Here is a 24,240-nt window from a genome sequence, read left to right as displayed (position 1 = left end):
GGCTACGGACCTAGAGCTGGTAATTGGGATTAAACTGGATGACCTTTTGTTGGACGGAGCAGATATAATGGTAAGTACTGCAGGAATAGAATGCAGCCAGGGTGATCTCCTGGACTAGTTTCAATCGCCAAGATGTGTCGGAGAGGAATTTTCCCAGATTTATTTCTCCTTAAATTGACCTGGGTTTTTATCTGGTTTTTGTCTCTCCCAGGAGATCACATGGCTCCGGTTGGGGTGGAGTGTAGAATGTTTAAGTATAAGGGGTATCGCGGTTGTGGTGAGGCAGATTGGTTGGGCTGGGATGCTCTTTGCCTTTCCGTCATTGTTCATAGGTTTAACCTTTAGGGCCGCTGACCAAGGGCCGTATGGCTTTGTTGGCCGGCGCGGACAGGGTGGGCCGGAATGGCCTCCTTCTGTGCTGTAAATTTCTATGTTTCTATGTTTCTAAAATGTCATACTCCCAAGTATCTATCTGTGTTCTTAGCTCATTCTTTAGTGCGAAGACCGGACTTTGTCTCCAGATTGACTGTGCAGTGATCACTGCTACCAATGCTGTCATGAACAGATGCATCTGTCACAGGTAGATTAGTGAGGACGAGGTCAAATAGGTTTTTCACTCGTGTTGGTTCGCACACCACCTGCTGCAGACCCAGACCTTCAGGACTCGGCCAACTTGGTCAGTAGTGGTACTATCGAGCCACTCTTGGTGATGGACATTGAAGTCCCCCATCTCCATTCTGTGCCCTAGCTACCCTTAGTGCTTCTTCCAAGTGATGTTCAACATGGAGGTGTACTGATTCATCAGCTGAGGGAGGGCGGTAGGTGGTGATCAGCATGAGGTTTCCTTGCCCATGTTTGACCTGAAGCCATGGGATTTCATGGGTTCGGAGTCAATGTTGAGGACTCCCAGGGCCACTACCTCCGACTGTATACCACTGTGCCGTCACCTTGGGTGGGTCTGTCCTGCCGGTGGGACAGGACAGACCCAGGGATGGTGATGGAGGAGTCTGGGACATTTGCTGAAAGGTATGATTCTGTGGCTTGCATAGTCTATGGGACAGCTCTCCCAATTTGGGCACAAGACCCCAAATGTTAGTGAGGAGGACTCTGCAGGATCGACTGAGCTGGGTGTGCTGTTGTCATAGAAACATAGAAAATAGGTGCAGGAGTAGGCCATTCGGCCCTTCGAGCCTGCACCATCATTCAATATGATCATGGCTGATCATGCAACTTCAGTACCCCATTCCTGCGTTCTCTCCATACCCCTTGATACCTTTAGCTATAAGGGCCACATCTAACTGCCTTTTGAACATATCTAACGAACTGGCCTCAATAACTTTCTGTGGTAGAGAATTCCACAGGTTCACAATTCTCTGAGTGAAGAAGTTTCTCCTCATCTTGGTCCTAAATGGCTTACCCCTTATTCTTACACTGCATCTAACCCGTCCAATCCCGTCAGAATTTTATATGTTTCTATGAGATCCCCTCTCATTCTTCTAAATTCCAGTGAATATAAGCCTAGTCGATCCAGTCTTTCTTCATATGTCAGTCCTGCCATCCCTGGTGAACCTTCGCTGCACTCCCTCAATAGCACGAATGTCCTTCCTGAGATTAGGAGACCAAAACTGCACACAATATTCCAGGTGTGGCCTCACCAAGGCCTTGTCCAACTGCAGTAAGACCTCCCTGCTCCTATGATCAAATCCTCTCGCTATGAAGGCCAACATGCCATTTGCCTTCTTCACCGCCTGCTGTACCTGAATGCCAACTTTCAATGACTGATCTACCATGACACCCAGGTCTCGTTGCAACTCCCCTTTTCCTAATCTGTCACCATTCAGATAATATTCTGTCTTCCTGTTTTGCCACCAAAGTGGATAACTTCACATTTATCTATATTATGCTGCATCATGTCCAAAGTTGGTGCCAAGGTCGATGCCAGGTGGACGGTCGGTTTTATTCTTATTTGTCGCAGTTTGTTACAACTGAATGGCTTGCTAGGCCAGTTCAGAGGGCAGTTAAGAGTCAACCACATTGCTGTGAGTCTGGAGTCACATATATGCCAGACCAGGCAAGGATGGCAGATTTCCTTCCCGAAAGGACATTAGTGAATCATATGGGTTTTTATGACAATCCTGTAGTTTCAAGGTCACCATTACTGATACAAGCTTTTTATTCCAGATTTATTTAATGAACTGAACAAATTCAACAGCTGCCATGGTGGGATTTGAACTGACCTCTCTGGATTAACACAATCACAATCACTAAGGAGGCAGTGCTCAGTAAGATAATGGGACTAAAGGCAAATAAATCCCCTGGATCTGATAGCTTGCATCCGAGGGTCTTAAGAGAAGTAGTGGCAGGGATTGTGGATGCACTGGTTGTAATTTACCAAAATTCCCTGGATTCTGGGGAGGTCCCAGCAGATTGGAAAACTGCAAATGTAACACCCCTATTTAAAAAAGGAGGCAGACAAAAAGCAGGAAACTATAGACCAGTTAGCCTAATCTCTGTGGTTGGGAAAATGTTGGCGTCCATTATTAAAGACACAATAACAGGACATTTGAAAAAGCAAAATGTGGTTAGGCAAAGTCAACATGAGTTTATGAAGGGGAAGTCATGTTTGACAAATTTGCTCGAATTCTTTGAGGATGTAACGAACAGGGTGGCTAAAGGGGAACCAGTGGATGTGGTGTATTTGGACTCCAGAAGGCATTTGACAAGGTGCCACATAAAAGGTTACTGCACAAGATAAAAGTTCATGGGGTTGGGGGTAATATATTAGCATAGATAGAAAGTTGGCTGATAAACAGAAAATAGAGCGTCGGGATAAATGGTTCGTTCTCTGGTTGGCAATCAGTAACAAGTGGGGTGCCGCAGGGATCAGTGCTGGGACCCCAACTATTTACAATCTATATTAACGACTTGGAAGAGGGGACTGAGTTTAACGTAGCCAAGTTTGCTGATGATACAAAGATGGGAGAATGGGTAATGTGTGAGGAGGACATAAAGAAGCTGCAGGAGGACATAGACGGGCTAAGTGAGTGGGCAAGAATTTGGCAGATGGAGTATAATGTTGGAAAATTTGAGGTCATGTACTTTGGCAGAAAAAAATCTAAGAGCAAGTTATTATTTAAATGGAGAAAGATTGCAAAGTGCTGAAGTACAGCAGGACTTGGGGGTACTTGTGCATGAAACACAAAAGGATAATATGCAGGTACAGCAAGTGATCAGCAAGGACAATGGAATCTTGGCCTTTATTGCAAAGGGGATGGAGTATAAAAGCAGGGAAGTCTTGCTACAGCTGTACGGGGTATTGGTGAGGCCACACCTGGAATACTGCGTGCAGTTTTGGTTTCCATATTTCCGAAAGGATATACTTGCTTTGGAGGGAGTTCAGAGAAGGTTCACTAGGTTGATCCCGAGGATGAGTGGGTTGACTTATGAGGAAAGGTTGAGTAGGTTGGGCCTCTACTCATTGGAATTCAGAAGAATAAGAGGTGATCTTATAGAAAGGTATAAGATTATGAGGGGGCTTGACAAGGTGGATGCAGAGAGGATGTTTCCACTGGTGAGGGAGACTAGAACTAGAGAGCATGATCTTAGGATAAGGGGCCGCCCATTTAGAACTGAGATGAGGAGAAATTTCTTCTCTCAGAGGGTTGTGAATCTGTGGAATTTGCTGCCTCAGAGAGCTGTGGAAGCTGGGACATTAAATAAATTTAAGACAAATATAGACAGTTTCTTAAACGATAAGGGGATAAAGGGTTATGAGGAGCGGGCAGGGAAGTGAAGTTGAATCCATGATGTGATCAGCCATGATCTTATTGAATGGCGGAGCGGCTCGGGGGGCCTTATGGCCTACTCCTGCTCCTATTCTTATGTTCTTATTATTCATCCATGCTTCTGGATTACTCGTCCCGTTACTTAACCGCTATGCTACCACAATGTTCTCTTTCATTTTTTTATGGGTGAACAACCCTTTTTCAAAATACTGTGGCTGCGCGGTTAATCCTAATGAAAAGCCGGTGAGCCGGCTGCTCGCAAGGTCCAGAGCGCAGCACAGCTACGCAGCTTAAAGGGAAGATTGATTGAGCAACGAGGATCTGGGGTTTCATTCATTGGAACCAGAGTCTGGTGATGCGCTCACGAACAGCTCGCCTGGAACAAGGATTTGCTGCCTGCCTCCTCCCTTCCACTTCCTCTTCCCGAGGTGGTCGTGGAACCCGTGGTGGCAAAGACTGCATCCTCATGATGGCCAAGTTGTGGAGGATGATGGAGACCACCACAAAATTGGACACCCACTCTGGCAATTATTGGAGGGCTCCTCCCGAGTAGTCAAGGCAGCGGAAACATTGCTTGAGCACCCCGATGGTCAGCTCGATTACATTCCTCATGACAGCATGGCTATCATTATGTGAGTGGTGGCCACGAGTGGTGAGGTTGCGGAGGGGAGCCATCATTCAGGTGTAGAGCAGATAGCCCGTACCTCCAAGCAGCCACCCTCGGGTTTGATGTGGTGGCTGGATGATTGCTGGTACACCGGACTGGCACAGGATGAAGGCATCATGATTGCTGTCAGGACAAGGGCATTCACCATCAGGATGTGTTGGGTCTGGTCACACAACCACTGCACATTAACTGAGTAGTAGCATTTGCGGCTGCAGTACATCTCAGGATATGCGGCGCCCATGTAGCCACATGTGCACTGTCGATAGCACCCTGCTCCATAGGGAATCCCGATATAAGAACATAAGATGTAGGAACAGGAGTAGGCCTGCTCCGCCATTCAATAAGATCATGGCTGATCTGATCATGGACTCAGCTCCACCTCCCTGCCCGCTCCCAATAAGCCCTTATCCCCTTATCGTTTCAGAAACTGTCTATGTCTGTCAAATTTATTCAATGTCCCAGCTTCCACAGCTCTCTGAGGCAGCGAATTCCACAGATTTACAACCCTCTGAGAGAAGAAATTTCTCCTCATCTCTGTTTTAAATGGGCGGCCCCTTATTCTAAGATCATGCCCTCTAATTCTAGTCTCCCCCATCAGTGGAAACATCCTCCCTACATCTACCTTGTCAAGCCCCCTCATAATCTTATACGTTTTGATAAGATCACCTCTTATTCTTCTGAATTCCAATGAGTAGAGGCCCAACCTACTCAACCTTTCCTCATGTCAACCCCCTCATCCCCGGAATCAACCTAGTGAACCTTCTCTGAACTGCATTCAAAGCAAGTATATCCTTTCGTAAATATGGAAAGCACATGGTATTGGGGGTAATGTACTGACGTGGATCGAGAACTGGTTGACAGACAGGAAGCAGAGAGTCGGGATAAATGGGTCCTTTTCAGAATGGCAGGCAATGGCTAGTGGAGTGCCGCAGGGCTCAGTGCTGGGACCCCAGCTCTTTACAATATACATTAATGATTTAGATTAAGGAATTGAGCGTAATATCTCCAAGTTTGCAGATGACATTAAACTGGTGGCGGTGTGAGCTGTGAGGAGGATGCTAAAAGGCTGCAGGGTGACTTGGATAGGTTAATGTGTAGGCAAATGCATGGCAGATGCAGTATAATGTGGATAAATGTGAGGTTATCCACTTTGGGGGCAAAAACACGAAGGCAGAATATTATCTGAATGGCGGCAGATTAGGAAAGGGGGAGGTGCAACGAGACCTGGGTGTCATGGTACATCAGTCATTGAAAGTGGGCATGCAGGTACAGCAGGCGGTGAAGAAGCCAAATGGTATGTTGGCCTTCACAGCTAGGGGATTTGAGTATAGGAGCAGGGAGGTCTTACTGCAGTTGTACAGGGCTTTGCTGAGGCCTCACCTGGAATATTATGTTCAGTTTTGGTCTCCTAATCTGAGGAAGGACTTTCTTGCTATTGAGGGAGTGCAGCGAAGGTTCACCAGACTGATTCCCGAGATAGTGGGACTGACATATGAGGAGAGACTGGATCAACTGGGCCTTTATACACTGGAGTTTAGAAGGATGAGAGGGGATCTCATCGAAACTTATAAGATTCTGACTGGATTGGACAGGTTAGATGCGGGAAGAATGTTCCCGATGATGGGAAAGTCCAGAACCAGGGTCACAGTCTTAGGATAAGGAGTAGGCCATTTAGGACTGAGCTGAGAAGAAACGTTTTCACTCAGAGTTGTTAACCTGTGGAATTCCCTGCCGCAGAGAGTTGTTGATGCCAGTTCATTGGATATATTCAAGAGCGAATCAGATATGGCCCTTACGGCTAAAGGGATCAAGGGGTATGGAGAGAAAGCAGGAAAGGGGTACTGAGGTGAATGATCAGCCATGGTCTTATTGAATGGTGGTGCAGGCTCGAAGGGCCGAATGGCTTACTCTTGCACCTATTTTCTATGTTTCTATGTTTCAAAACTGCACGCAGTATTCCAAGTGTAGCCTCACTAATACCCTATACAGTTGTAGCAAGACTTGCCTGCTTTTATACTCCATCCCCTTTGCAATAAAGGCCAAGATACCATTGACCTTCCTGATCACTTGCTGTACTTGCATACTATCCTTTTGTGTTTCATGCACAAGTACCCCCAGGTACTGCAGCACTTTGCAATCTTTCTCCATTTAAATAATAACTTGCTCTTTGATTTTTTTTTGCCAAAGTGCATGACCTCACACTTTCCGACATTATACTCCATCTGCCAAATTTTTGCCCACTCACTTAGCCTGTCCATGTCCTTTTGCAGAATGTTTGTGTCCTCCTCTCACATTGCTTTTCATCCCATCTTTGTATCATCAGCAAACTTGGCTACGTTGCACTCAGTCCCTTCTTCCATGTCGTTAAATGTAGATTGTAAATAGTTGGGCTCCCAGCACTGATCCCTGCGGCACCCCACTAGTTACTGGTTGCCAACCAGAGAATGAACCATTCATCCCGACTCTCTGTTTTCTGTTAGTTAGCCAATCCTCTATCCATACTAATATATTACCCCCAACCCCGTGAACTTTTATCTTGTGCAGTAACCTTTTATGTGGCACCTTGTCAAATGCCTTCTGGAAGTCCAAATACACCACATTCACTGATTCCCCTTTATCCACCCTGTTCATTACATCCTCAAAGAACTCCAGCAAATTTTTTGTCAAACATGACTTCCCCTTCATAAATCCATGTCTCAGACCAAATTTTGCTTTTCCAAATGTCCTGTTACTGCTTCTTTAATAATGGACTCCAACATTTCCCAACCACAGTTGATAGGCAAACTGGAAACTTGTGTGCTTTTCCTGCTTCGCTCTGTTCAGAGAGAAGTCACTGCAGTCCCTTCTCCTGAGGTACAGAGCCTCTGTGATCTCCCGGACGCAACAATGGACGGAGAACTGGGAGATGTTAGCTATGTCTCCTGCTCCAGCCTGGAAAGCTATGAGGGCGAAAAAATTGATACCACGGTGACGTGGAGGGCCACTGGCAGTGCCATCATTGCCCTGCTCTGAGGCTGCAGGTCTGGTTGCAGAAGGTGGCAGAGTTTTGTGACTACTTCCTTAGTGAAGAAGAGCCTCCTAATACACTACGTGGAGGTAGGGGAAGTGCTCTCTGAGGACCCTAGGTGGTTAAGGCCTTCTGCTGGGTGTTCTCCTTCCCCTCCTCCTCTTCCTTCCTCTGCAAGCAGCTTGTCTTTGCTGCCTCTGCTCCATCTCCTTGTCAGCTGCAGCGCGAGGGAGACTGCAAGCAGAGACCCCAATGACTAGGAGCAACTGGTGTAGTCAGAGGCCTTCCGGCTGCAGCCAGCGCTTCCCAACGTCCAGCAGCACTCCCTGCGCACTTTACCAAATTTCTAAATGTGTTCCAGCAAGCCAGTATTGATATAAACTCTGCATAAACCGGTACAAGAGAATAAAGAATTACCTGCAAGATGGATGTATCCCTTTTAAATTGCGCTGTTGGGGGGTTCCTCGTGTTCAGCTGTTTGTGTTTAGGAGAGGGCGTTGAATGGAGCGGCGATGTCGAAAATGGTAGGTCGTGTGTCAAATCAGCATTGCACGCTGATTGACGTCATGATCTGCCTCATTTGAATTCTACCGCTGCACGCAGGCAAACGACTTGCCCAAAATGGTGACCGCCGCAGCAGCGCCAGAAGTGGCCGTTGCTAAGCATCGGAATTTTGCGGCCACCGGTTTTATTAGCAAAAATAAATAATGTGCAATGCTGCAACTTAACAGTCGGAAAAAATGTTTTGTGTTTCTTTCAAAAGCCTATTTATCTATTAGCCATACACATCGTACAACCTGTCCTCACCTGGTTTAATTACATTATTCAAAACAGCAAAACCTTTATAAGAGGAAAAAGGAGGTGAATAGAAAACTGTGATGACATGGTTAAAAATTATTCATTGCACAAAGCCAATACAAAGATTACTTGTATTGATTATAATCTATGTGCAATGAATAATTGACCCTGATAAAAGAACATAAGATTTTAATAAACTTGACCTGAATATACATTCTGGACTTCAAAAAAGAAACTGCATTTGTACCAGAAGTTTTATTCTTTTCAACTTACGTGATTTCATTGTTCCCATTGAAGCCACTGCTGTATTTTGAAGCAGTGTTTTCGATCTTGGTGTCTCTTGTGGTGCTCGTTTACTATCCAGAACACTAGCACTTACACACCTTTTGGTCAGCTGCCTCCATGATGCCTTGCTCTTCGTCACAACCACTAACAGCACACAGGGAAAGACACAATTTAGATATTTTTTTTACAAAATACTGCAATAAAAATCAGGATGTTAATAATAAACCATTCGAACTGATTTTTAAAAAGGGATTTGATGGTCTGTACATGTGAAATTGATCAACTCAAAGTTTTTATTATGAGCAGACCACTTACATTAAAATTGGGTCCTGAACTTACAGAAAGGAAAATTCGATGGTATGAGGCGTGCATTGGCTAGGATAGACTGGAGAATGATACTTAAAGTGTTGACGGTGGATAGGCAATGGCAAACATTTAAATATCACATGGATGAACCACAACAATTGTACATCCCTGTGTGGCGTATGAAGCAGAAAGGGAAGGTGGCTCAATCGTGGCTAACGAGGGAAATTAGGGAAAGTGTTAAATCCAAGGAAGAGGCATATAAATTGGCCAGAAAAAGCAGCAAACCTGAGGACTGGGAGAAATTTAGAATTCAGCAGAGGAGGACTAAGGGTTTAATTAGGAGGGGTAAAATAGAGTATGAGAGTAAGCTTGCAGGAAACATAAAAACTGACTGCAAAAGCTTCTATAGATATGTGAAGAGAAAAAGATTAGTGAAGACTAATGTAGGTCCCTTGCAGTCAGAATCAGGTGAATTCATAATGGGGAACAGGAAACGGCAGACCAATTAAACAAATACTTTGGTTCTGTCTTCACGAAGGAAGACACGAATAGCCTCCCGAAAATCCTAGGGGACCGAGTGTCCAGCGAGAATGGGAGAACAGAGGGAAATCCTTATTAGTCAGGAAATGGTGTTAGGGAAATTGAAGGGACTGAAGGCCGATAAATCCCCAGGGCCTGATAGTCTGCATCCCAGAGTACTTAAGGAAGTGGCCCTCGAAATAGTAGATGCATTGATGGTCATTTTCCAACATTCCATGGACTCTGGTTCAGTTCCTATCGATTGGAGGGTTGCTAATGTAACCCTACTTTTTAAAAAAGGAGGGAGAGAGAAAACAGGGAATTATAGACCGGTTAGCCTGACATCAGTAGTGGAGAAAATGCTGGAATCAATTATTAAAGATGTAATAGCAGCGCATTTGGAAAGCAGTGACAGGATCGGTTCAAGTCAGCATGGATTTATGAAAGGGAAATCATGCTTGACAAATCTTCTCGAGTTTTTTGAGGATGTAACTAATAGAGTGGATAAGGGAGAGCCAGTGGATGTGGTGTATTTGGACTTTCAAAAGGCTTTTGACAAGGTCCCACACGAGAGATTAGTGCGCAAAATTAAGGCACTTGATATTGGGGGCTAATGTATTGACGTGGATTGAGAACTGATTAGCAGACAGGAAGCAAAGAGTGGGAATAAACAGGTCCTTTTCAGAATGGCAGGCAGTGACTAGTGGGGTGCCGCAGGGTTCAGTGCTGGGACCCCAGCTATTTACAATATATATTAATGATTTAGAGAAAGGAATTGAATGTAATATCTCCAAGTTTGCAGATGACACTAAGCTGGGTGACAATGCGAGCTGAGGAGGATGCTAGGAGGCTGCAGGGGGACTTGAACAGGTTAGGTGAATGATCTATCTTTATGGTGACAGATTAGTAAAAGGGGAGGTGCAATGAGACCTGGGTGTCATGGTACATCAATCATTGAAGGTAGGCATGCAGGTACAGCAGGCAGTAAAGAAAGCAAATGGCATGCCTGCCTTCATAGCGAGGGGTTTTGAGCATAGGAGCAGGGAGATCTTACTGCAATTGTACAGGGCCTTGGTGAGACCACACCTTGAGTATTGTGTGAAGTTTTGGTCTCCTAATCTGAGGAAGGATATTCTTGCTATTGAGGGAGTGCAGCGAAGGTTCACCAGACTGATTCCCGGGATGGCAGGACTGACATATGAAAAAAGACTGGATCGACTAGGCTTATATTTACTCGAATTTAGAAGGATGAGAGGGGATTTCATAGAAACATATAAAATTCTGATGGGATTGGACAGGTTAGATGCAGGAAGAATGTTCCCGATGTTGGGGAAGTCCAGAACCAGGGGTCACAGTCTAAGGATAAGGGGTAAGCCATTTAGGACCGAGATAAGGAGAAACTTCTTCATTCAGAGAATTATGAACCATTGGAATTCTCTACCACAGAAAGTTGTTGAGGCCAGTTCGTTAGATATATTCAAAAGGGAGTTAGATGTGGCCCTTACGGCTAAAAGGATCAAGGGGTATGGAGAGAACGCAGGAATGGGGTACTGAAGTTGCATGATCAGCCATGATCATATTGAATGGTGGTGCAGGCTCGAAGGGCTGAAGGGCCTACTCCTGCAACTATTTCTATGTTTCTATGTTCAGTGTCCTCCTGTTGAAATGAGAAGCATTTTGGAGACCCACACCTGAGTGCGTTTACATGCAATTAGTGGACTAATACTGCCTCTACATCTTATTCACCTTGTAAATGTCTGAATCAAGCTAACTTAATGTCTGGACTAGCACCTTACACCATGGCTTTCCTTGGCCCAAGAGAGGAGCAGCTAATTATGGCATCAAAGAGATTGAAGCTAGGACCTTCTAATCTACATGGCACAGCACTACATTTCAATGCCAACCTTTCCAGATTGCCCAGGAGTCTCCCGGAATGGGACATAGATCTGCTGGGCGCTGCTGATACCAGCCTAGAAGGTCTTTGCATTTTAAATTTCCCGCCGCAGCAGTAACCTCCTGCTCCGGGACATCACCAGTTGCCATCGCAGAGAAGCCTCTGGTCAGCTGCCTCCATGACCCAAGGATTCTCCTCTATCGTGGTTAACATGGCCCTCGACCGTTTCTGTTCTATTTCCCGCACCTGTTCTCACCACTTCCCCTCCCTCCCAGATCCACGATAGGGTTGCCTTAAAAACCAATAAGGGAATTAAGGGTTACGGGGAGAGGGCGGGTAAGTGGAGCTGAGTCCACGGCCAGATCAGCCATGATCTTATTGAATGGCGGAGCAGGCTTGAGGGGCTAGATGGGCTACTCCTGTTCCTAATTCTTATGTTCTTATGTTTTTATGTTGCCCTTGACCTCACCTTTCACCCCACCAGCCTCCACGTTCAACGGATTATCCTCCACCATTTCTGCTATCTCCAGCGTGATACCACCACAAAACATATCTTCCACTCCCCTCCCCTTTCAGCATTCCAAAGGGACCCCTCCCTCCGTGACACTGGTCCACTCCCCAATCACCCCCAGCAGCCCCTCCCCTTCCCATGCCACCTTCCCGTGCCAGCAGAGGAGATGCAACATCTGCCCTTTTAAGCCTCCCTTCCCACTGTCCAGGGCCCCAAACACTCCTTCCAGGTGAAGCAGCGATTTACTTGTACTTCTTTCAATTTAGTATTCACTGCTCACGATGTGGTCTCCTCTACATTGGGGAGATCAAACGTAGATTTGGTGACCACTTTGCAGAACACTTCCGTTCAGTCCATATGTGTGACCCCGAACTTCCAGTTGCCTGTCACTTTAATTCCCCACTCCACTCCCACTCTGATCTCCCCGTCCTCGGCCTCTTACACTGTTCCAATGAAGCTCAACACAAGCTCAAGGAACAGCACCTCATCTTTCCTTTAGGTACTTTACAGCCTTTGGGACTCAACATCGTTCAACAATTTCAAACCATAATCTCTGCCCCTATTTTTTTTCTTTTCTTCTCTTTTTTTTCTCTTTTCCACGGCAGCTGTTGATGATTCTGCCACCTTCATTTACACCCTATATAGATTCGTCATTTGTTTCTTAACTAGCCTCATTACCATAGCTTTTTGCCTCGCACCATCATCCCTTTTGTCTCTTAATCTCTTCTGCCTTCCATCCTATCACAGACCTTCCCTTTTGTTCTTTCCACCCCTCCCCCTTTCCCTGCACCTACTCTTGCTTAAAAACCTGTTACATCTCCAACCTTTTCCAGTTCTGACAAAGGATGGTAGACCTGAAAGGTTAATTCTGTTTCTCTCTCCACAGATATTGCCTGACGCACTGAGTATTTCCAGCATTTTTTGTTTTTACTCCAGAACAGTGATGTCACCTCCCACTGCCGCAGAGAGCCGGGACCAGTTGGTGTGCCAAGAATAATCGGAAATCGGGGAGCCTGGACAAGAGAGGGAGATTGGTGAATGGAATCAAGGAAGAGAGCGAGACTGGGAAATGGGGATGGGGTGATTGGAGCTTGAGCGAGGGGGAGAGTGCACAAAAGTTTCCAAACTTGGTGTCGAACTTAGACTCATTCTAGGCTGAGCCTGAGGACAGTTTTTCTCCAAGGGCAACCCTTGATCTACATTTGGACTCGACAACTTCAGAGTGTTTGTCTGCCTGACTCAGACTCAGACTTAAATTCTTACATTCTCTTGGACTCGTTTCTAGAACATCTGATGTAGGATTTGCTGCTGGTACTCTACTTGTAACAAGACTAGAAACATAGAAAATAGTTGCAGGAGAAGGCCATTCGGCCCTTCGAGCCTGCACCACCATTCAATAAGATCATGGCTGATCATTCTCTCATTACCCCTTTCCTGCTTTCTCTCCATACCCCTTGATCCCTTTAGCTGTAAGGGCCATATCAAACTCCCTCTTGAATATATCCAATGAACTGACATCAACGACTCTCTGCAGCAGGGAATTCCACAGGTTAACAACTCCCTGAGTGAAGAAGTTTCTCCTCATCTCAGTCCTAAATGGCTTACACCTTATCCTTAGACTGTGTCCTCTGGTTCTGGACTTTCCCAACATCGGGAACATTCTTCCTGCATCTAACCTGTCCAATCCCGTCAGAATTTTATATGTTTCTATGAGATCCCCTCTCATCCTTCTAAACTCCAGTGAATACAGGCCCAGTCGATCCAGTCTCTCCTCATATGTCTGTCCTGCCATCCCGGGAATCAGTCTGGTGAACCTTTGCTGCACTCCCTCAATAGCAAGGACGTCCTTCCTCAGATTAGGAGACCAAAACTGAACACAATATTCCAGGTGAGGCCTCATCAAGGCCCTATACAACTGCAGTAAGACCTCCCTGCTCCTATACTCAAATCCCCTAGCTATGAAGGCCAACATACCATTTGCCTTCTTCACCGCCTGCTGTACCTGCATGCCAACTTTCAATGACTGATATACCATGACACCCAGGTCTCGTTGCACCTCCCCCTTTCCTAATGTGCCGCCATTCAGATAATATTCTGCCTTTGTGTTTTTGCCCCCAAAGTGGAAAACCTCACATTTATCCACTTAATATTGCATCTGCCATGCATTTGCCCACTCACCTAACCTATCCAAGTCATCCTGCAGCCTCTTAGCATCCTCCTCATAGCTCATACCACCACTCAGCTTAGTGTCATCTGCAAACTTGGAGATATTACACTCAATTCCTTCATCTAAATCATTAATGTATATTGTAAATAGCAGGGGTCTCAGCACTGAGCCCTGTGGCACCCTACTAGTCACTGCCTGCCATTCTGAAAAGGACCCGTTTATCCCGACTCTCTGCTTCCTGTCTGCCAACCAGTTCTCTATCCACATCAGTACATTACCCCCAATACCATGTGCTTTAATTTTGCACACCAATCTCTTGTGTGGAACCTTGTCAAAAGCCTTTTGAAAGTCCAAATACATCACATCCACTGGTTCTCCCTTGTCCACTCTACTAGTTACATCCTCAAAAAATTCCAGAAGATTAGTCAAGCATGATTTCCCTTTCATAAATCCATGCTGAATTGGACCGATCCTATCACTGCTTTCCAAATGTGCTGCTATTTCATCTTTAATAATTGATTCCAACATTTTCCCCACTACTGATGTCAGGCTAACCGGTCTATAATTACCCTTTTTCTCTCTCCCTTCTTTTTTTAAAAGTGGTGTTACATTAGCTACCCTCCAGGCCATAGGAACTGAACCAGAGTCGATAGACTGTTGGAAAATGATCACCAATGCATCCACTATTTCTAGGGCCACTTCCTTAAGTACTTTGGGATACAGACTATCAGGCCCTGGGGATTTATCGGCCTTCAATCCCATTAATTTCCCGAACACAATTTCCCGTCTAATAAGGATTTCCTTCAGTTCCTCCTTCTCACTAGACCCTCGGTCCCCTAGTATTTCCGGAAGGTTATTTGTGTCTTCCTTCGTGAAGACAGAACCAAAATATGTGTTCAACTGGTCTGTCATTTCTTTGTTCCCCATTATAATTTCGCCTGAATCTGACTGCAAGGGACCTACGTTTGTATTCACTAATCTTTTTCTCTTCACATATCTATAGAAGCTTTTGCAGTCAGTGTTTCTGTTCCCGACCAGCTTCCTCTCATATTCTATTTCCCCCTTCCTAATCAAACCCTTTGTCTTCCTCTGACTCATCAGAAATAATCAAATCATTCCAACTTTCAACTCCTTCCACATCTGTAGGTAAAATATGATCAATGTGAACAAACCTAACCTGTCCATGATCAAACATCTTGACCAAATATGTGCGAGGACCACATATCTTCATTACTCTTCCCGGTAACCACTTTAACAATTTATGGTGATGGTTCTTCATTCTAACCTTCTGATTCAATTTCACACTTCTCTCTCTTACCCTACCTCTATCATGATTCTCTTTCTGTCTTAATTGTTTCTCTTCTACTGACTGTGCCAAGTTTGGTTTTAACAACAACAACCTGGTTCGTGGCTGTTGTTTGAAAAACAACTCTGCTGGTGTTTTACCAGTAGTTGTATGAGGAGTATTCCGATAAGTAATCAGAAAATTTGCCAATTTGTGGTCCAACAACAACTGCTGTTTGTTTGGATTTGGATCCAGCATTTGCTTGATGAGGCATGTTATACAATTTGCACTGTGTGCTCTTCTGCACCATTTGAAGCATTGTAATATAGTGGAACTTTGGTATGTTTCACACTATTTCTGTTCATGAACTGTGCAAATTCTTCTGAACAAAATAGCAGCCCATTATCAGATACAATTTCTTCTGGGAGGTCATATGAAGAAAACAATCTTCGCAAATTGTCTGGTGTTTTACTTGTTGTTATTTTCTGCATCGCAAATACCTCTACCCACTTCGAAAGGCTATCAATCACAATGAACAATTGTTGTCCTTCTAGCTCAGCAAAATCTACATGTAACCTTTACTACACCCTGGGAGGCCATTTCCATGGCTGTAATGGTACTAATGGTAGTTTCTTGCTTACCATTTGACATGTTGTACACTGACTAATGATGTACTCCATATCTTTACCGAGACCTGGCCACCATAAGTAACTGCGTGCAAAACTTTTGGTCAAGCACATTCCCAGGTGCTGGTCATGAAGATTTCCTAACAATTTGGACCTGAACTTATTTAGAATAACTACTCTTGCACCCCACATGATACAATCTTTATCCACTGATAATTCATTCTTACGCACGGAGCATGGATGAATATCTTCCTCTAACACCTGGTTTGGCCAGCCAGTTGCTATGTAATCATACACCTTTTACATAACTGGGCCACGTTTGGTTGTTCCACCAATCTCTTCAGCTGTGACTGGCAGCTCATCAATGTATGAAAAATAGACCACTTCTTCCCCATTGGGTGTAAATTGTGATAGAGATGGCAACCTGGATATAGCATCAGCATTACTATGATCAGCTGATTGTCTTTACTCAATGTCATAGGTCTATGCTGAAAAAATCAAAGCCCATCTCTGCATTCGCGCTGCAGCTAAGGTTGAAACTAGGGACGTTGGATGAAGGATTACTGGTCAGTAACGATGGTAAACTTACGGCCATATAAGTATTTGTGAAACTTCTTGACCCCCAAAATCAATGCCAAAGCTTCCCTTTCAACTGCGCATCATTACGCTCACTGGCACTGAGAGTGCGTGAAGCAAAAGCAATTGGTCTCTCCTCACACTAACTAGTACATGAGAGATCACTGCTCCAACTCCATATGGAGAGGCGTCACATGCTAGCTTAGATACGTCAAAATGTACTAACATGGTACTCTCTACCAACTGGCTTTTACATACCTTGAAGGCTGTATCGCATTCTTCTGACCACTTCCAATGGACCTGTTTTTTCAACAGCTCATTCAGTGGATGTAATACTGTAGCCAAATTTGGTAGGAGCTTCCCATAATTGTTCAAAAGACTCAAAAATGATCGAAGTTCAGTGACATTCTTGGGAGTGGGTGCATTTCTAATTGCATCCAGCTTTCTTTTCGTTTGCTGTAAACCATATTTGTCTACTCTTGTGCCCTAAGTATTCCACTGAGTTTTGAAATAACTCACACTTGTGAACAGTCACTTGTACTCTGTGCTTCGCTGTCCATTTGAGCACTTCATTCAATACGTTATTATGGATTTTCCTGTTTGGTGCTGAAATGAGTATGTCATCTAAATAACATACCTTCAATGCCTTGCAGAATCTGGTTCATCACCCTTGGAATATAGAAGGGGAAGAAGACACTCCAAATGGTAGCCTATTAAATTGATATAAGCCTAGATGATTATTTATAGTCAAGCATGACTTGGACTCCTCAGCTAGTTCAAGTTGTAAGTAGGCATTTGTTAGATGTAACTTTGAGAAGATCTGACCACCTGTCGGCATTGTGAACAAATCTTCTACATTTGGCAATGTATTGGGTAGATTACCCTCGAGAACCTGGTTTACGGTTACTTTATAATCACCACACAACCTTACCTTACCATCTGACTTAGGTACAACAACAATGGGTGTAGCCCAATTACTTAGATCTACTTTAGAGATAATGTTCTCAGTTTCTCGTCTTTTGAGTTCTTACTCAACTTTCTCCTTGAGTGCCTATGCTATGGGACGTGGCTTGCATCCTTCTGTACTCTGACACTGCCTTGAAGTCTTGGATCGGACTGCCTGTTTCGCGGAACATTTTCGGATACTGCTTGATGACATCATCCTTCAAGGCAAGCTCTGAAATTGATCCTTGTATTTCACCGGTATGGTGATACGTCCTACCACAGGGATTTGCTCTCCTGAGTAGCCTCGCAGCTCTATCTTTGATTTCTCCAGTGGAAAATCACTCAACTTCTCGAGATACAGCGATTCCGGTACTATGCTCACAGATGCACCAGTGTCAATTTCCATGGGTATCCTGGTTCCTGCAACATCCAATTAGATGACGATACATCGCGAATCGTTGTTCGGTACCCTTGTGCGCCGATAATGTGTACCTCCAGAACCTCTTCGTCCTGTTGCTTCTCTTCAATGCTATGTAGACTCTGGCAATTTCTACTTCTAGCATTGAGCATCGGGTTATTCTTCAGTCAGCACACCTTCGCAAGATGTCCTGTTTTCTTGCAGAAGAAATACTCTGCCCTCACATATGGGCAGCTTTGAGCAATGTGATGTTCCAGATAACGATAGCATGACTTCAATGCACTGTCACCTTGGCCAGTTGCTGAGGCCTTGGGGCCCAACTGCCTTTTACTTTTAACCTGCAGGCAATTCACCTTTTTTGTCTGATGACTGGAAATGATGCAAAATTCTCTGGAGTATTGATCGGCCATATTCATCGACATAGCTGTGACAAGCTAAATCAAAAGTCAAGTTAGGGGTTGTCAACAACTTTCTTCTGATTGCTTAATTTTTCATCACACAAACCAAGCGGTCACGCAATGCTCGGTCCTGAAAGTTTCCGAAACGACAGTGAATGTGTACTCACTCTCGTCAGGTAATTGATATTGTTTTTCAAAACAGTAAATTTCAGCAATTTCCAGGGGCTCAGGACTGTAGTGCGAATCTTTGTCAGTGGCGTGTCCTTTGGCTTGACGGGAACAAGCACATTTTTCTGGATTTCATACACCTTGGGGCCTGCTTCAGCCAGGAAAACAGCCTGTTTTCTATCTAATACCACTCAGTTATGGTTTTCATCATCAGGAACTTCGACGATACTATTTACGGTGAAAAACATTTCTAGCCGCTCCACATACGCTCCGAAAGTCTCTCGGTCGCAATGGAACTTACCCAAGCACCCTATTATTCCCTTAGGCACAGCCATCTGGACTCTGACAGTTGAGCCAAGTGTGCTTGAAATTTAGCTTGGATTTTTAGCTGTGCTACAAAACAAAGAACCTTTCAAAGTCTCTCTGCTGGTTGGTTGGAACATCCACCAACAAAAATTTCAGCTAGGGAAACCAGAAATCCGATCCTATAGCGCCAATGTGATCTACACTGTACATTAATGATTTAGATGAGGGGATTAAATATAGTATCTCCAAATTTGCAGATGACACTAAGTTGGGTGGCAGTGTGAGCTGCGAGGAGGATGCTGTGAGGCTGCAGAGCGACTTGGATAGGTTAGGTGAGTGGGCAAATGCATGGCAGATGAAGTATAATGTGGATAAATGTGAGGTTATCCACTTTGGTGGTAAAAACAGAGAGACAGACTATTATCTGAATGGTGACAGATTAGGAAAAGGGGAGGTGCAAAGAGACCTGGGTGTCATGGTACATCAGTCATTGAAGGTTGGCATGCAGGTGCAGCAGGCGGTTAAGAAAGCAAATAGCATGTTGGCCTTCATAGCAAGGGGATTTGAGTACAGGGGCAGGGAGGTGTTGCTACAGTTGTACAGGGCATTGGTGAGGCCACACCTGGAGTATTGTGTACAGTTTTGGTCTCCTAACCTGAGGAAGGACATTCTTGCTATTGAGGGAGTGCAGCGAAGGTTCACCAGACTGATTCCCGGGATGGAGGGACTGACCTATCAAGAAAGACTGGATCAACTGGGCTTGTATTCACTGGAGTTCAGAAGAATGAGAGGGGACCTCATAGAAACATTTAAAATTCTGACGGGGTTAGACAGGTTAGATGCAGGAAGAATGTTCCCAATGTTGGGGAAGTCCAGAACCAGAGGACTAAGGATAAGGGGTAAGCCATTTAGGACCGAGATGCGAAGGAACTTCTTCACCCAGAGAGTGGTGAACCTGTGGAATTCTCTACCACAGAAAGTTGTTGAGGCCAATTCACTAAATATATTCAAAAAGGAGTTAGATGAGGTCCTTACTACTAGGGGGATCAAGGGGTATGGCGAGAAAGCAGGAATGGGGTACTGAAGTTGAATGTTCAGCCATGAACTCATTGAATGGCGGTGCAGGCTAGAAGGGCCGAATGGCCTACTCCTGCACCTATTTTCTATGTTTCTATGTTTCTATGTATTCTTTACGACATCACAAACACACACATACACAAGATGGCTCTACAGGAACATGTCACATGATCCTTTTATTGTATTTACATGAGTAGTTGCATTACCACAGTGGTCCACTAGGTGGAGCAGTAGTCCACTAGGGGGAGCTCTATATTACACCTGCCACCACTGTCTGCTCTTGTCCACTTATGAACTAGGATCACCAGGTGAAAAGCCAATTATTGGTCTAACTGGAGCCACAAAAGTACATGCATTTGAGCTGGTCATAGTAAGTATGAGCCCTGTGATGGTGCAACCTCAAAAGGAACCAATTTTTCTGACCTGGTTAGGTTATTAAAGCACTTCCTGCACTGAACCCAGGAGCGTAGTATACTGATTCTGCTGCTGATGTCCTCGGCTGCCTCCAGCTAAGCTTTCTTTGTGGCAACAGTCGGTTTCTTCCTCCCATTGCTGGGGAAGAGAATCTCTCTCCGACTCCTCACTGCCAGTAGTACATCAAGGGAAGCGACATTAAACCAGGGCGCAGCCTTTGAGCGTCCTGAATCCTTATTCTAGAATTGCTGTCTCTGTGCCAGACCTCCCACCTCCTCCAAATTTCATCTTTGGATTGGCCCCATTAATGCTGCAGTTGAGATTGCGTCATGCGGGTCCGCACCTGGACGCTCACTGCCACGGATTCAACGCCAAACCCGGAGGCACCGGAGGGACTGGAGTGCATCATCACGCCCGGCAACCAAATTTTAATTTGATTTTACGTTTTAAAGTTTAATTTGTTTTAATTGCCGGTGCTTTTAGTGTCCCCCTCCCCTTTTATAGGGGGCACTGGAAAAAATTTGATTTTAGCGCCCCAAAAAAAAAAACAAAAAAAAAAAGGAAAAAAAAAAAGGGGCCTTGAAAATGTCTGCTGTGTCACCCAGGCGGGTGGCACGGTTTAATGTTTATGTTTATTTTCAGGTAAACTCAACGCCAAACCCGGAAGTAAAATAATAATGATTTGCCTGTACTAAAATGCCACAGACGAAATGACACACGCTGAAATTCCTTCCAGGTTGAAGTAATATTGGGGCAAATATAAAGCTTAAATATGTATGCAGATTGAAGGTTAGTGGAAGAGTTACCAATATTGAGGCAGAAGTCACTCCAGATCTGAAGTGGATGACATAAGAAATGAATAAGGTAATTTAGGGGTACAGTAGCATAGTGGTTATGTTACTGGACTAGTAATTCAGAGGCTTGGACTAATGATCTGGAGACATGAGTTCATAATCCCACCATGGCAGCTGCAGAATTTAAATTCAGTTACTAAATAAATAGTGACCATGAAACTACTGGATAGTTGTAAAAACCCATCTGGTTCATTAATGTCCTTTAGGGGAGGAAATCTGCTGTCCTTACCTGGTCTGGCCGACACGTGACTCTTAACTGCCCTCTGAAATGGTGGCTCACCACCACCTTCTCAAGAGCAATTAGGGATGGGCAATAAATGCTGGACTTGCTAGCAATGCCCACATACCAGGAGCGAATTAAAAAAAATTGAGGTCCTATGATGCGGAATTTAAATTTCCTTATTCAAAAGGACGCTGATGGCATTTTAATTCGGACTGAGCAGGGACTGAAACACAAGAAATTTCCTTTACCTGTAGATTTTTCACAATACCCAAGTATTTTCTAAATGTTTCCTACCTAGATCTTTCAGAAATTGCTGCTATTTTCAGTAGGTATGGAGCAGCTGCTTTGGTTGGGAAACAGGAGACTTAATAGTCTTAACATACATTTTTTCATGGAACTTTCAACATGCTTTAACTTACAGCAGCAGGTTCCTCTTTGATGAGCCGGCCTGCTCTGAATGCTCGTACATAAGAAATATCTAAACTGATAACAGCATAATTTTTCTGGGGGGCCATGCATCTGAGCACTGAACAGGTACAGGGCACCTGAAGTGCACTTCACCTGTCCTGACCAAGGTATGCCTGAACTTAAGTGGGTAGGATCATTAACATGGTCCAGTTGCTTGTCCGGCATAGGCCTACCCATTGGCAAGGTCTTGTCCCACGATTTGGGGGTGGAAGGAAAGCACAGCTACGGGGCTCAAAGGCAGGCATCTGTGGGACTGGCCATTGGCCTCTAAGCCTTCTGGATGTTGTAGAGTAATCACCAAAAGGCTTCCAGGACTGAAAGTCCAATGGGTCCTGCAAGAAAAAGGAGGCCACATACTTTTTACCCTTCCTCTTACTGACAGACGCTTTCAAACTCTCCAGCCTGAGTGGTGTCCAGGTGTCAGATACCTTGCCAGCTTCCTGGAAATGAACACATTTTAGACGCAAACACAGGAAATTGAGACAGAGCACAGGGAATGCTCCATAATTACCTATTGCAAACACTAGACCTGTCCTGCATCTCAAGGGAAGCTCTAGTAATACTGGGGCAACAAAAAAGGGCTAGAGATAACATACCCTAAATATTATTATTTTAGCTATGAGGAAAGATTGGATAGGCTGGGGTCAATAACCAGGGTCATAAATTTAAAGTTAATGGTCGGAGGTTTGGAGGGGATTTATGGAGAAATGTTTTCACCCAGAGGGTGGTGGGGGTCTGGAACTCACTGCCTGAAAGGGTGGTAAAGCCAGAAACCCTCATAGCATTTTAGAAGTACTTGGATATGCACCTGAAGTGCCATAACCTACAAAGCTATAGACCAAGAGCTGGAAAGTGGGATTAGGCTAGATAGCTGTTTGTCGGCCGGTACGGACACGATGAGCCAAATGGCCTCCTTCTGTGCTGTAAATTTCTATACTTCTATGGTTGTAAGCTCATACCATTTGAAGGGTCAGCATGCAGGGGTGTTTTTTTACTGGATCTCCAACAGTCATCAGCTGATCGCGGTTGATTTGTATTTGTTGACCTACAGAAAATAAAACAATAATGTTGTTCTAAAAGTTACTCTAATGGAGCTTTCTGTGAGAGAATGATAGCTCCCTTAAACAACTACAATGCAGCAGCTTTGGTGTAGAATGTCTGCATATATGTAGAATCTATGCCAAATTATGTTTAGAAACTAGAGGAATTCCTGTTCATGGCTCACAATGAGCTGTAGATTACACAGTTTCAAAACTGAGTTCTGGGGAGCAGGAGTGAGGCAGGAATGCACATCTCCAATAAAAATAAAATTGTAAAGCAGTTTGTAAAAGATCTGCTGAGACATAATGAGGTGTTTCCTCAAAAATAAATGTTATCTTTCTTAAGGGGGCAATTTTAACTGCCAAAAACGGGTAGCTTGGGGTCGGGTGAGATGTAAAAATCTGCCTCCAACCCGCCCACTTGCAGGTTTAACGGAGGCAGGACAGGGGGCGGGCAGCCAACCCGCTGCCAGGAGCCGGATGGCCATTTAAATTTAAAGTGAGAATGGGAGCCTCATATTTAACCTGTCTGTCAGTGTTAACCCTGGCCAGCCGGGTTTCCTCTACAGGTTCAGGGGATACGTAAGTGCCTTTGGAGCACTGCTTGGGCCAGGAGGAGCAGGAGTGCTTCCTTCAAGCTACCCACTTCCCTACCATCAGAACTCCCCTGTCATCCTGTCAACCCTCCAAAGACCCCCTGGAGTCAGGGATCGGATCCCCCACTCGAGTCGGAGATTGGACTCCCCCCCCACTCCCACTAACAGCTGCAGGATCTTTACCCACTCCTGTGGCCTGCTCCACAGTGCTCTCTGCCCAACTGGGAACCAAGCCTGTCAATTAGGTGGGATCCTTTCGATAAAAAATGAGGCAGGTTGTGGAGTCAAAACTCTACAGTATGCGCGACACCCAGACCTCCAGGTTTCCCGACCGAGGCTCCTCCCACCACTCGAAAAACCAGCCCTATCAATATCGGGGCCAAAACTCTGCAATTTACTTGGGGTGGTGGGGGGGAGGGAACATCCCCTGCCGAACAAATCAAATAGGAACTATATCTCAACGGTTCATAGATGCAGGTTCTTAAAATGGGACCAAGAAAAAGAAAACTTTAAAAATGATTTAACTAATTTACATCTTTCCTTCTTAATCAAGTATCTCGGTAACAATGTAATTAAAATATTCTGCTTACATGTTTAAATTCAGAATTGTTATTCAGAACTTCACTTAAAACCTGAATAACGGTATCGCCCTTCAGAATTTCTGCTGTTTACATTTTTTTTTGCTGGTTGTTTTTGAGTTCTCTCCGAGCTAATCGTGGAATTTTAGCTGGGTGTAACCATTTTGAATACATGATGAACTTCAAATATTAAATCATGGCAAAATTACAAACTGCTAAGTTTCATTGATCACATATATGCAATATGCTGTATTTACTAAATGAACAGCCCCTAATAGTATCTTACATTGGTTTTTTTACAACAAAGTTACTTCAGAAAAAGTTTACCT

General features: G+C 44.6%; 1 protein-coding gene across 5 annotated transcripts in view; it reads right to left on the bottom strand.

Annotated features, from left to right (window-relative positions):
• The window catches only part of LOC139265471 (uncharacterized), a 359,824-nt gene that overhangs the window by 271,116 nt on the left and 64,468 nt on the right, over positions 1–24,240 (bottom strand). For all 5 annotated transcript variants that reach the window (XM_070882494.1, XM_070882503.1, XM_070882509.1 and 2 more), the window contains 2 exons: positions 22,657–22,742; positions 8,531–8,686 (listed from right to left, as the gene is read on the bottom strand). In XM_070882494.1, the coding sequence (XP_070738595.1) occupies positions 8,531–8,686; positions 22,657–22,742 (242 nt within the window). The remainder of the gene's footprint in view (positions 1–8,530; positions 8,687–22,656; positions 22,743–24,240) is intronic.

This window comes from Pristiophorus japonicus, chromosome 1 (assembly GCF_044704955.1).
Source record: "Pristiophorus japonicus isolate sPriJap1 chromosome 1, sPriJap1.hap1, whole genome shotgun sequence".
NCBI classification, from domain to species: domain Eukaryota; kingdom Metazoa; phylum Chordata; class Chondrichthyes; family Pristiophoridae; genus Pristiophorus; species Pristiophorus japonicus.
The sequence above is the reverse complement of the archived record's forward strand: the minus strand, read 5'-3'. Positions and strand labels throughout refer to the sequence as shown.